Below are 13,509 nucleotides of genomic sequence, written 5' to 3' on the forward strand. Positions count from 1 at the left end.
AAAGTACCGGAGAAAAGTAGCTACACATCAGTCAGAGTGCTGTCTGCTGATAGAATGCCTGTTTGTGAATTCTCATCCAAGTGCAACTGAAGCACAAAATGAGTCTGATGCCAATCAGAAATTACAAGAAGCATTTTAGACCTGCGTTTACAAAATGCAGCAAGATATTTCTAATGCGTTTTATATTTTTCTTCTGCGTGAGAAAACGCAGAATTTTGCAATTAATAAGGTGACGTCATCATCTACTGCAGTGTTCGCTTTCTGACATGTTTGAGAAGTCAAAAACCTTTTGGATTATTTATCTGTACAGCTGCCACCACTTGATTTCCAAGTGTTTTTTCTCCTCTCCGTTCTCAGCCTGTCTGCTCCTCCCCTCTCTTCTCTTCTCAGAACAGGCAGGCCTGTCGCCCTTGCAACTCCAGACTCCACACAGACAGATCGTGTACACATGCTGCTTCAGAGCCCGTACGGTTCTTCCTTCAGACAAGTATGTGTCAAAACTTTGTTAATTTGCACAACGTCTCTCATTCACATTCATTTGTAAATGTCCCAACTCACCAAAAATGACATTAGGTAGCTCCTACCTATATATGTATAACTTTTTGAGCTGGATTGCCTGTCTATGCAAATTGTTTATTTTCATTAGCATATTTAGCTAGCAGCCAATGGAAATTCGCTATTACTTGTCCTAACTTTGTTAGCATTCTGGTACTAGACGCCCAATGGGCTTGTTTGTGTTTCTTTGGCGCCCCTTTGTGTACTAAGACGGTAATACTGTATATCCTGGGATGAGAGAAGAACGGTATGACGATATGAACATCTGGATACTGCCCAAACCCTATAAGACTAAAGACTAAAAGTTCAGGATAGGGGAATGTTATGAAATGTATTAGAAAGCGACTGAACATTTCAACATTTATCTAACAAGGCTGAGCAGTGCAGACAGACAGACAGATTTTGACAGGTGGCAGTTTGACATGAGAAATCAGCAGCGTAGTGTTTCTTTTAGGATAAAAGCACAGTTTACCCCCACACTCCAGAGAGAGGTCCATATTCTGTGGATCAAACGGAGATGCGCCTGTCAAAACAGTGCAGTGTTTAAGGAAGCAGGCAGCTACACCTCATCACTGTAATGTTTTAAGGCATCTGGAGTCTTATTATTGCAGTTGTATTTCTGTAACAAGAGACCAGTCAGGATGTTTCCATAAATGTGACTGGTGCAGGAGAACATTGGACGTCCCATGAAATCTGTTCAGGTTCAGTGGTAATTATTAGAGCTCTCATCAGTCTGTATGGTATGCCTCCCTCATTTGCTTTGTACAGTACTACAAGCTTACTGTACCTTAACATCACAATTATTTAAATTTCTTCAGAGCCAATAATGTCTGCACAGTTTCCTCGAGCCATAGACTGTATAAAGAAGCATCGAACGCACAGCAAAGTAGATACAGTTCGATTTCAAAACTTTTAAAACCTTGACTAGAGAGAGACTCAATGAATACAGCAAAGAGCTGCTGTTTTTATGAGTAAGTTCATGTTTAATTAGTTATTCAGCACTGTAAACACTTTGTTCAACACTTGTATAATCCATAAAATGCACATTCTCTCTACTTCCACTCATGCTACAAACAGCACTGCCGCTGCAATGAACGAGTATAGCAAAGTGTTCCGATAGGTTTGCGTTGTTATTGTTAGCGGCTTGTGACTTGTTTAAAATCGAGGAATATTTCACTTTCTCTGGTCATAGGAGTAACAACATTAATTGGTGCATGAGGCAGAAATAATGCAGTGCGACTTGAGTTTCGCCATGAAATCAAATCAAATGTAATTATAACGCTCTTTGTACATCAGCAGATGTCACAAATTGCTTATACAGAAACCTAGCCTAAAATCCCATCAGCTGGAAGGCTGTGAAATAAAATTGTATATATCACACGCGCCGAACAAACAAGAGTAGACTTTCCCGTGAAACGCTTACTTACGAGCCCTTTCCAAACAATTCTGTAAGAAAATTAACAATTAAATAAAAATAAAATAGTAACACAATAAAATAACTATATTGAGGCTATATACAAGGAGTACCGGTACATGTAGGTAGAGGTTGAACAGTCTGTAGCACCAAGTCTGCGTGGCCATTTAATTAACTGTTCAGCAGTCTTATGGCTTTGGGGTAGAAGCTGTTCAGGAGCCATTTGGTCCCAGACTTGGTTCTACGGTACCGCTTGCAGTGCGGTAGCAGAGAGAGCAAACTGTGACTTGGGTGGCTCGAGTCTTTGATGTTTAGGGCCTTCCTCTGACATCAAAAGTCCTGGATGACAGGGATCACAGCCCCAGTGATGTACTGGGTCGTACGCACTACGCTCTGTAGCGTCTTGCAGTTGCCATACCAAGCTTCTACATCTGCATTGCTTGCTGTTTGGGGTTTTAGGCTGGGTTTCTGTATAAGCAGTTTGTGACGTCAATCTGTTGATGTAAAAAGGGCTTTATAAATACATTTAGTGACATTGAGGGAGAGGTTGCCAGGTCTGACCTCCTCCCTGTAGGCTCTCTCATCGTTGTTGAGGAACTGACCTAGTACCTTTGTGTCATTAACTTTATGATCGTGTTGGAGTCGTGTGTGGCCACACAGTCATGGGTGAACAGGGAGTACAGGAGGGGGCTAAGCACATACCCCTGAGGGGCCCCCATGTTGAGGGTCAGCATGGCGGATGTGTTGTTGCTTATCCTCACCACCTGGGGGCGGCCCATCAGAAAGTCCTGTATCCATTTGCAGGGGAGGTGTTAAATCCCAGGGTCTTTAACTTAGTAATTGTTGTAGTCAATGAACGGCACTCTCACGTAGGTTTTTCTTTCGTCCAGGTGGGAAAGGGCAGTGTGGAGTGCAATAGACATTGCCTCATCTGTGGATCTGTTGGTGTGGTATGCGAATTGGAGTGGGTACAGGGCATCTGGAATGATGGTGTTTATGTGAGCCATGACCAGCCTTTCAAAGCATTTCATGGCTATAGATGTGAGTGCTAAGCGGCGAAAGTTATTTGGACAGGTTAGCTTTGTGTTCCTGGATACGGAGGCTATGGTGGTCTGCTTGAAACATGTGGGTATTACAGACTGGGTCAGGGAGGTTGAAAATGTCATAGAAGACACTTGCTTGATGGTCAACGCATGTTCTGAGTACGCATCTTGGTAATCAATATGGTCCTGCGGCCATGTGCATTTTAACCTGTTCAACTTCACTAGGGTAGGGGGCAGCATTCGGAATTTTGGATGAAAAGAGTGCCCAAATTAAACTGCCTGCTACTCAGGCCCAGAAGATAGGATATGCATATAAAGGTAGATTTGGATAGAAAGCACTCTAAAGTTTCCAAAACTGTTAAAAAATAATGTCTGTGAGTATAACATAACTGTTAAGGCAGGCGAAAACCCGAGGAAAATCCAACCAGGAAGTACTATTATTTTGAAAGGCTGTTTTTCCATTGTAAGCCTATCCACCATACAAAGACTTAGGACCCAGTTCACGAGCTCCGTGTCTTCCTCTACATGTGGCCAGTCTTTAGGCATTGTTTCAGGCTTTTACTCTGAAAAATGAGGGAGATACAGCACTTTCAATCAGTGGCCAGTGGAAATTTCCATTCATCAGCCATGCGCCTGATCGGGAGCGCGCCTTTCTTGTTTCTCCTTTCCTATTGACAAAGCTTTTGTCCAGTTGAAATATCATTGATTATTTATGACAAAAACAACCGGAGGATTGATTTTAAACATCGTTTGGCATGTTTCTACTAACTTTATTGTACTTTTTTGACTTTGTCTGGAATTAGTGCATGCGCCTTGTATTACTGGATTTCTGGACAAAACGCGCAAACAAAAAGGAGGTATTTGGTCATAAAGAGGGACATTATCGAACAAAACAAACATTTTTTGTCTAACATGGAGACCTGGGAGTGCCACCAGATGAAGATCATCAAAGGTAAGTGATTAATTTTAATGCTATTTCTGACTTTTGTGACACTTTCCTTGGCTGGAAAATGGCTGTATGGGTTTCTGTGGCTAGGTGCAGACCTAACATAATCGCAAAGTGTGCTTTCGCTGTAAAGCGTTTTTGAAATCTGACACCGTTTGCATTAAGGAGAAGTGTATCTTTATTTCCATGAATAACACTTGTATCGTTTATCAATGTTTATGATGAGTATTTCTGTAATTTAATGTGGCTCTCTGCACTTTCACCGGATGTTTGTTTGAGACAATGCATTTCTGACCATAACGCGCCAATGTAAACTGAGATTTTTGGATATAAATATGAACTTTATCGAACAAAACATACATGTATTGTGTAACATGAAGTCCTATGAGTGCCATCTGATGAAGATCATCAAAGGTTAGTGATTCATTTTATCTCTATTTCTGCTTTTTGTGACTCCTCTCTTTGGCTGGAAAAATGGCTGTATGGTTCCGTGACTAGGTGCTGACCAAACATAATCGCATGGTGTGCTTTAGCAGTAAAGCCTTTTTGAAATCGGACACTGTGGTTGGATTTACAATAAGTTTATCTTTAAAATGGTGGATAATACTTGTACGTTTGTGGAATTTTAATTATGGGATTTCTGTTGTTTTGAATTTGGCGCCCTGCAATTTCACTGGCTGTTGGTGAGGTGGGACTCTACCGTCCCACTTGTACCAGAGAGGTTATAGGTCTTACTCACATCGGCTACGGAGAGCGTGATCACACAGTCGTACAGAACAGCTGGTGCTCTCATGCATGGTTCAGCGTTGCTTGCCTCAAAGCGAGCATAGAAGGCATTTAGTTTGTCTGGTAGGCTCGCCTCACTGGGCAGCTCATGGCTGGGTTTCCCTTTGTAATCCGTGATAGTTTGCAATCCCTGCCACAAACGACGAGCATCAGAGCTGGTGAAGTAGGATTTGATCTTAGTCCTGTATTGACACTTTGCATGTTTGATGGTTTGTCAGAGGGCTAGCAGGATTTCTTATAAGTGTATGGATTTATGTCCCACTCATTGAAAGCGGCAACTCTAGCCTTTAGCTCGGTGCAGATGTTGACTGTAATCCATGGTTTCTGGTTAGGATATGTACGTATGGTCACTGTGTGGACTACAGTGCATTCGGAAAGTATTCAGACGCCTAGATTTTTTCCACATGTTGTTACGTTACAGCCTTATTCTAAAAGGTATTAAATTGTTTTTTTCCCATATCAAACTACACACAATACACCATAATGACAAAGCAAAAACAGGTGTTTTGACAGTACTTTCTGGAAGTAGATTTGGCAGCGATTACAGCCTTGAGTCTTCTTGGGTATGGCACTACAAGCTTGGCACACATCCTTTGGGAAGTTTCTCCCATTTTTCTCTGCAAATCCTCTCAAGCTCTGTCAGCTTGGATGGGGAGCATCGCTGCACAGCTATTTTAAGGTCTCTCCGGAGATGTTCGAATGGGTTCAAGTCCGGGCTCTGGCTGGGCCGCTCAAGGACATTCAGAGACTTGTCCTGAAACCACTCCTGCATTGTCTTAGCTGTGTGCTTAGGGTCGTTGTCCTATTGCAAGGTGAACCTTCGCTCCAACCTGAGGTCCTGAGTGCTCTGGAGCAGGTTTTCATCAAGGATCTCTCTGTACTTTGCTCCATTAATCTTTCATTCGATCCTGACTAGTCTCCCTGTCCCTGATGCTGAAAAACATCCCCACAACATGATGCTGCCGCCACCGTGCTTCACCGTAAGGATGGTGCAAGGTTTCCTCCAGATGTGACACTTGGCATTCAGGCCAAAGAGTTCAATCTTGGTGGCCACTGACTAGTTAAAACTTTACATCTTAACAAGTATCTCGTTTAGAAGGCCAATATCACATTACATCATTTCACAAATAGTTTAATCTTTACACATACATTTTATACAACAATTAGATGTAAATCTGATCACTGTGAAGTATACACACACAGAGGTACAGTTATGTAGTTCTCCTGTCCTTCCCTGATGTCACAGAATAAAACAACTTTGACAGGATTGTTCTTTAATTACCTACGGACCATTCCCACATTCTCAAAAATATAAATATTGTTTAGTTCTCCCATTTTGTGGATTAGGAGTTTTGGCGAGAGAAACTCTTTGTTCTGGGAGACTCTCTCCCTCAATACTGCATGGCAGTTTCTACCTGGTATTTATGACCTGAGGTAATAAAACCTGGGTTAGGAGAGAGAGGGGGGGGGGGGCACAATCTACACCCAGAAAGGGCCACGTCATGACACCCTGGAATGGGTAGGAACATAGAAAGAAGGTAGCTTGATATGTCCATTTCCTCTGTTCTCTTTGCTCGTAATGTAATTTGTTTTTAGGTAAACAGCTTGTTTTTGAATGGTAACTGTGTTAAGGCTGGGGTTTGGGATGGGATGAGGAGTACTGGAAAGGTGTGACTTTCAGCTTACAATAGGCCATAAGTATAAGGCAGATGGCCGATTGTCCTCAATGTGATTATGCTGTAACAACATACTGTAGCACCATGACCAGGATCTCTATTCATTTACGTGAGAAGATTAGGGCTTTCAGGAGTAACGGAAAATCTAGTACAGACAATAATGTTTTTTTTATTATCAATTAGTATATTTGAGTTTATTTACAATATTTGTGGTATTCTTTGTTGTCTTTTCTGGTGGATTAAACTGAAATTGCAACCATCTTTCTATGGCTTGTTTAAAAAATAATAATATTTTGGAGACAATTTTTTTCTTCTAATTACCTAAAGTGAGTGAGAAAAAGGCCATTCTTGAACATGGGGTGAGACATTCTTACTAATTTGTAAATAAAGCCAATTTGTTATTTAGAATGATTTATTTCTGTTTTTAGAGGGACACCTCATGGGTCTCCCAGTCACGGCCGGCACTGGTATCAAACCAGCATCTGTAGCAATTTAGCTTGCACTGTGATGCAGTGTCTTAGACCGCTGCTCCACTCGGGAGGCCCCATTCACAAATTTTTAATGGTGATCAAGTGCCTTGCACAAAGTATTAAAATACAGAGAGAGGTGTTGACAAGAGTCTTTTGTCCTGCTAAAAGCCCGTAATAGCCCACAAATTATCTCTAAATCCCGCAGCATAATCTCAAAACTTTTAGTTGAGCAACCACTGTAAGTGTGTGAAGTATGCTGTTGTGATATTGTGGTTACAGTATGTGTATACTGTATGTGCAGTATATGAGTACAGTTGCCAGTTTGCTCTATGTTCCCACCACTGCACCTGTAGACTTCAGGAAGGTTAGTTACCTCAAGCTACTTTACAGACTGTACTAAGCAAACAGAGCCAGGTGGCTCAGTGGAAAAAGTTCATCATGGCATGCAGTCCTGTGAGAAGGAGTTCCAGTGTGCACTGCCCCAAGTGGAGTATGTGATTAAAAATAAACACGTTTTCTGAAGGTGAGAGAGAAGGGTTTAGTGCTTTTCCATATGGGTACCTTGGTATTATGCCCTCCTGGGATTTAACCATGTATATTCATAAGAGAAGAAAGGGAGGAGGTGGTAGCAGGAAAAGTTTTGTCATAGACCCAGCTGGTTCTCTCTCTAACTTCTCTTAGTGACCTCAATTCCTCCTCCGTTTGTTCTACCTCCCATCGAGCCTGCTCTGCTCTCAGTGCTCTCTATGTGCATAATGGTGAAGTAGAACATATGTATCCCAACCTGAGCTGAGCCCAACAGGTCACTGCCACTCCCACTTCAGCCAAATGAGATGCGTTTGTAATATTCCATCCCATGGAATCACTAAAAAGGCCACAAATCAGATATACTTCCACAGTCAATCCATGCAGGGTGCCAGATATGAGTAACTTGAGGAGGAGTATGACAGTTAAAACAAGAGCCAGTACAACTGTTTCAATTATTGATAGATTTTTTTTGTTCGTAAAAAATCTTAACAGGGCTTCAAACAACTTCTTAGTTAATGGATTAGGTAAATGCTGGTTGACAGGACGTGGCTAGAATGCACTATTGCATTAAGGCCTGCATGGAGTTTAGATCTCACAGGCCAATGACAGCCCTGTAGCTGTCTATAGGCTATATACAGTACAGCAGTTAAACTGCACACTCAACAAATACTGTATGAAATCACTTTGGGAGGTAATAGTCATTCAAAATCATACATTTTAAGAGGGTTTTAGAAAACAAATACACTTACGCAGTTGCTCTATTACAATGTCAACCACTTTGAGATCAATATTAATGCAATTCCTTTCCTTTGTCTTACTCTCCGCCAACACACCAAGCCAATGCATCAGACCGAGCAGAACATTGTATTGAACAGAACAGCCAATGAAATGTCCAATGGCATCCCAGTGAATGGGATGCGTTTTGACTGTTTTCAGCATTTCCTCGAATCAAAAGCCAAGATCATTACCTTGAATCGACACACAGTGTGACTTGTATGTCTTCCAGGTCAAAAAAGGTCACAGTATTGTCCGAACCGGCCAAGCTGACTGCAGCTAAGGAGTACTTAATCAGCACTGCCCGGTGGGTGGGCTTTGTCAGTATCCCAGATAGCCAGGTGTCTATAGCAGCTTGGTGTTGCGGCTTTAGAATGTTGTGAGCAACAACAACCTGTGTACAACACAACACTTGGTGCTAGTGACCTGCTGGGCCAGCCAATCACCGGCTCTGTTACTGACAACCTACCTGGGTGATAGGAAGTAACCTTGGCACGCTCACAGTGTTTGACTAGAGAGGGCAAATTATAAAAGACCAGCTGCACTACCAAAATTTAACCATACCACGCCAGAAAGGGAAACTGGTCTAATGCACTATTATAGTAATATGATAAGAGTTTATTATTGCTGAAAGACATACTGCTGTCTAAAAATAACTATACCACATGCTACACTAATACCAGTGTTGTTGATGTGGTCCATTCAGTGTTCATGGACGTGAATGAGATACAACCAGCTCTTACCTCTACAGTGAACTCCTTCATCGAAGCCATCCTCACAGTCTATGGCTCCGTTGCAGAGCTTGTTGAAGTGAATGCACTTCCTCGTCCCTATGCACTGTATGTGATTCAGGGGACATCTCAACACCACGTCCCCCGTACCTGCAACAGAGAAGACAGTCACTGTTAGCAAGCCCTGTATGGTATGATATGTCATAATAGTCTATGTTCATTAATAATGGGGGAAAAATCCTATACTTTACAGTTACATATCGCAATCAAATTTTGGGATATTTTACTCTTTTTTTTCACTGTAGATAGCATTAGCTAGAGCTAGTCGGCGCCACCTGCACCAAAACTCTGGTATTTTTCATCCTATAGCTTGTTATCCTAGCTATAAAAAGTGAGCAAACATGTTTTCAGCACTTATTTCCATGACTGATCAAAACTCGTTTTCTCATGCTCTCTCTCGTCTCTCTGCAGCAGACATAGTGAGCAATATGTTTGTAACATCAAATCACAATAAAATTGCAGTATAAATCGCAATACATATACAATCGTGACAATCGTGGTACGTCTTGTATCGTGATGTCCCTGGCAATTCCCAGCTCTAATGTTCATTACCTAATTCTAGGTGTTAGATTCTGAGGAACATCGAAAGGTGATTAACTGAATTGCCATATTGTGCATTTGATAATAAACCCTCAGAATTCCCAGTTGAAACCTTGAGCTAATAGCAATCAACAATAAATTACACAACACTAATCACTATACCTAATTACTCATAAAAGCATTTATTTTTATGATCATTGTTTGGAGACATTTTATTTTCATACTCTATAATCTTTTCCCACAGCACTGTTCCTCTACAGAAAACATGATTACCGTTCACAGAAGCACATCAGAGTAAAATATATAGGAGGCATATGCAAATTCTGTTTACACTTGACGGCATTGTTCTTTATACACAACAGATGTTCAGTGAACTACAATGGGAAAGCCACGCTCCTGAACCACATACGGAAACGTATAACAGAGTGTACACATACACACAGAGCAGAAAGGAAACAGCTGTTTAAGGATTCATGAGGCATATAGGTGACCCTCATCTGCGTGGCAGCAGCCCACCAGAGTACATAAAATACATCTGACCCAAGAAGCCAGCATTGTAAATGTGTCACATTTCACCTTAACTGCATTGGTATCAATTACAATAACGGCAACACTAGCCACTTAACAAGGAGATTTATTGTTACACGAGACAGGATCTCTTACCGATCCCCAGAGTTCCTCCATGTAGCTCTATACGAACTCATATCCAACCAAGAGCACTTGAACCATCCTCGCTGAGCCATTACTTCTTCACAGCCTTCATTTATACTTCATAAGGCAGGATGATGCCACAATTAAGGTGGCCATTACAAAATGGTCTGTCATTTCTCAAGAGATTTAAAGAATAGATTTGTTGGCGCAATAGAAGTGAAACCATAACGATTCCCTGTAACCATGCCACGGTCTCTACTCTCAGGCCTGCATTATTACATGTGATGCATATGAGATCTTTTTAAGTCTCTTATTTCTTAGACACCTCACCCCAGCCCTACGGATATGCAAGATTTAGGGAAAGTCAAATATAAGTGACCCTTTCATACATGAGCAAAATGGCAGCCAAATCAACTGGGCTCTTTTCACATTGTTCCTCTGAGACCTGAGTGTTAAATCCTATTAGTTTCGGAATGAAGCCAACATTGCACACAATAGGTTGCACTCTTTGCCTTAGTATTATTATACTAGGAGAGGAGTCACCTAACGCTTCAACCAACATGAGAAAACAACATTTGAAGAGAAAAAGGTGTGACCACTTCTAGTATATTCACTTGAAAAATGTTTTTCAAAGTAAATACAATACAGGGAAAATTGACGCTCGCTGCTCATCCACAGAGCCATTTTCTTAATGCATCCAAATAATTTACAAACACATTATCCTTTCTAGGACACACGTTCCGCTAGCGGAACCCCCCCCCCCCCCCCAACATTCTGCTGAAAAGGCAGCGCGCGAAATTCAAAAATATTTTAGAAATATGTAACTTTCACACATTAACAAGTCCAATACAGCACATGAAAGATAAACATCTTGTTAATCTACCCATCGTGTCTGATTTTTTAAATGTTTTACAGCGAAAACACAACATATATTTATGTTAGCTCACCACCAAATCCAAAAAACACAGCCATTTTTACCCGCCAAAGATAGTCACACAAAAACAGAAATAGAGATAAATTTAATCACTAACCTTTGATAATCTTCATCAGATGACACTCATAGGACATCATGTTACACAATACATTTATGTTTTGTTCGATAATGTGCATATTTATATCCACAAATCTCGGTTTACATTGGCGCCATGTTCAGAAATGCCTCCAAAATATCCGGAGTAATTACAGAGAGCCACGTCAAATAACAGAAATACTCATCATAAACTTTGATGAAAGATACATGTTTTACACATAATTAAAGATACACTTGTTCTTAATGCAACAGCTGTGTCAGATTTTTTTTAAACTTTAGTAAAAAGCACACCATGCAATAATCTGAGACGGCGCTCAGATTTAACAAAATTTCTCCGCCATGTTGGAGTCAACAGAAATACGAAATTACATCATAAATATTCCCTTACCTTTGATTATCTTCATCAGAATGCAATGCCAGGAATCCTATTTCCACAATAAATCATTTTTTTTGTTCGATAATGTCCATTACTTATGTCCAATTAGCAACTTTAGCTAGCATGTGTAGTACACGTGTCCAAACGCTGGCGCAGTTGCAGGCAAACGTCGGACGAAAACTTCAAAAGGTTATATTACAAGTTGACTAAACTGGTCAAACTTAATAGAGAATCAATCTTCAGGATGTTGTTATCATATATATCCAATAACGTTCCAACCGGAGCATTTCTTCATGTCTGTATAAGTAATGGCACACATTGCCATTTCATGACTAGCGCGCATGACCAGGAACTAGCATTCTGCCAGACCACTGACTTAAATAGCTCCCATCCGGCCCCACATCACACTAGAGGCTTCATTCCAGACTGTTGACATCTAGTGGAAGGCGTAGGAAGTGCAAACAGATCCATATATTACAGGGAATTGAATAGGCGATGACTTTCACATCGACCCTTCTCAGAATTCTCACTTCCTGTTTGGAAGTTTGCCTGCCATATGAGTTCTGTTATACTCACAGACATAATTCAAACAGTTTAAGAAACTTCAGAGTATTTTCTATCCAATAGTAATAATAATATGCATATATTATCATCTGGGACAGAGTAGGAGGAAGTTCACTATGGGCACCAATTAATCCAAAAGTGAAAATGCTGCCCCCTATCCCAAAGAAGATTTATATTGTTACTGCATCCACAGAATCTATTTACGGTAGTTAACAAAAGAATGTTTAGGTCTCTGACAACATGTCCCAATTCTCTTGCTGCGTGTGCACTGATCTAATGCAATGAGAGAAAGGCATGAATATTCATTGATTCTGATCCACCATACAGGAACACACAGATGGTCTCTCTACAGTCGAGAGAGGATGACAATCACTCTACTTAGCCCAGCGCAAAACTACCAACCACATTCTGCTCATTATGGTGCTGTAGGGTCCGTGGAAAAGTTAACAAAACTTATATTTCAACACATCAAACAGCCAGGGACTATAAAGTTTAGATAATTAGGTATGGCATGTCTTCAGTGGATAGATAGATGCCAAATGCAGGGAACTGTAGCTCCTGTAACTGATGTCTTTGTTTACCAAGTCGTGATATTTAAGTCTCTCCAATTACTGTAGATCAGAGTGGCACATCTCCAGCCTCACAATAATTGATTAATAAATTAATCAGGTCCAAACATAGGGGAAGATGCTTTGAGTTGGGGGTGCTAGGGGGGGAGGCATAGTGGAATACAGTTGCGCAGACATGTTTTTAGGATTTCCACAAAAAAATGTCATGCAATTCGATGTCATTTACATGATAGAATACATGAGCAGAATTTTTTTTTTATACCACACAACTGGCAAAATGCAGGTAGGGTGACCACATTTAAAATACCAAAATGCTGGACAACAGGATGATTTTGCGGGACATTAGTGGGACAGTGTAGCCTACATGAAAAAGAAAACATTTTTCCCCAACACACACAAACAAATCTCCCTACCGCTCATGGTAGGGACACATTTTGTAGGTGCCGGAGAGGAATGACGTCATTATTTCTCAACGTTTGTATCGACATACAGTATGTAGACTATTGAATATCATTATAGAATATGCATAAAATGCATCCTCCAATTGCAATGTCTGCCTATCCCCACACATTTTGTCTCAAGAATTGTTTTGATTTTTAGTAGTCTTTCAAAATAGGCCATGGCATTATTATTCAATTGTGAATGACAATTCTTTGCGTATTACCAGTGAAACGTCCAAACTGCATCCGCCAGCCAATCATTTGAACTCAATTAGTTTCATGGGAATATGCATTTACAGTAGATCTTCTTGAATTACTGTTTTGTGAGAAAATTAGAGTAGATGGTTCACAAACTA

The 13,509-nt window shown here is 40.8% G+C and overlaps 1 protein-coding gene across 1 annotated transcript in view; it reads right to left on the minus strand.

Annotated features, from left to right (window-relative positions):
• The window catches only part of lrp1bb (low density lipoprotein receptor-related protein 1Bb), a 346,624-nt gene that overhangs the window by 288,159 nt on the left and 44,956 nt on the right, over positions 1–13,509 (minus strand). Inside the window, exon 3 of the mRNA XM_039006274.1 lies at positions 8,936–9,073. Coding sequence (XP_038862202.1) covers positions 8,936–9,073 — 138 coding nt within the window. The remainder of the gene's footprint in view (positions 1–8,935; positions 9,074–13,509) is intronic.

Source organism: Salvelinus namaycush, chromosome 13, assembly GCF_016432855.1.
Source record: "Salvelinus namaycush isolate Seneca chromosome 13, SaNama_1.0, whole genome shotgun sequence".
Classification (NCBI taxonomy): Eukaryota; Metazoa; Chordata; class Actinopteri; order Salmoniformes; family Salmonidae; genus Salvelinus; species Salvelinus namaycush.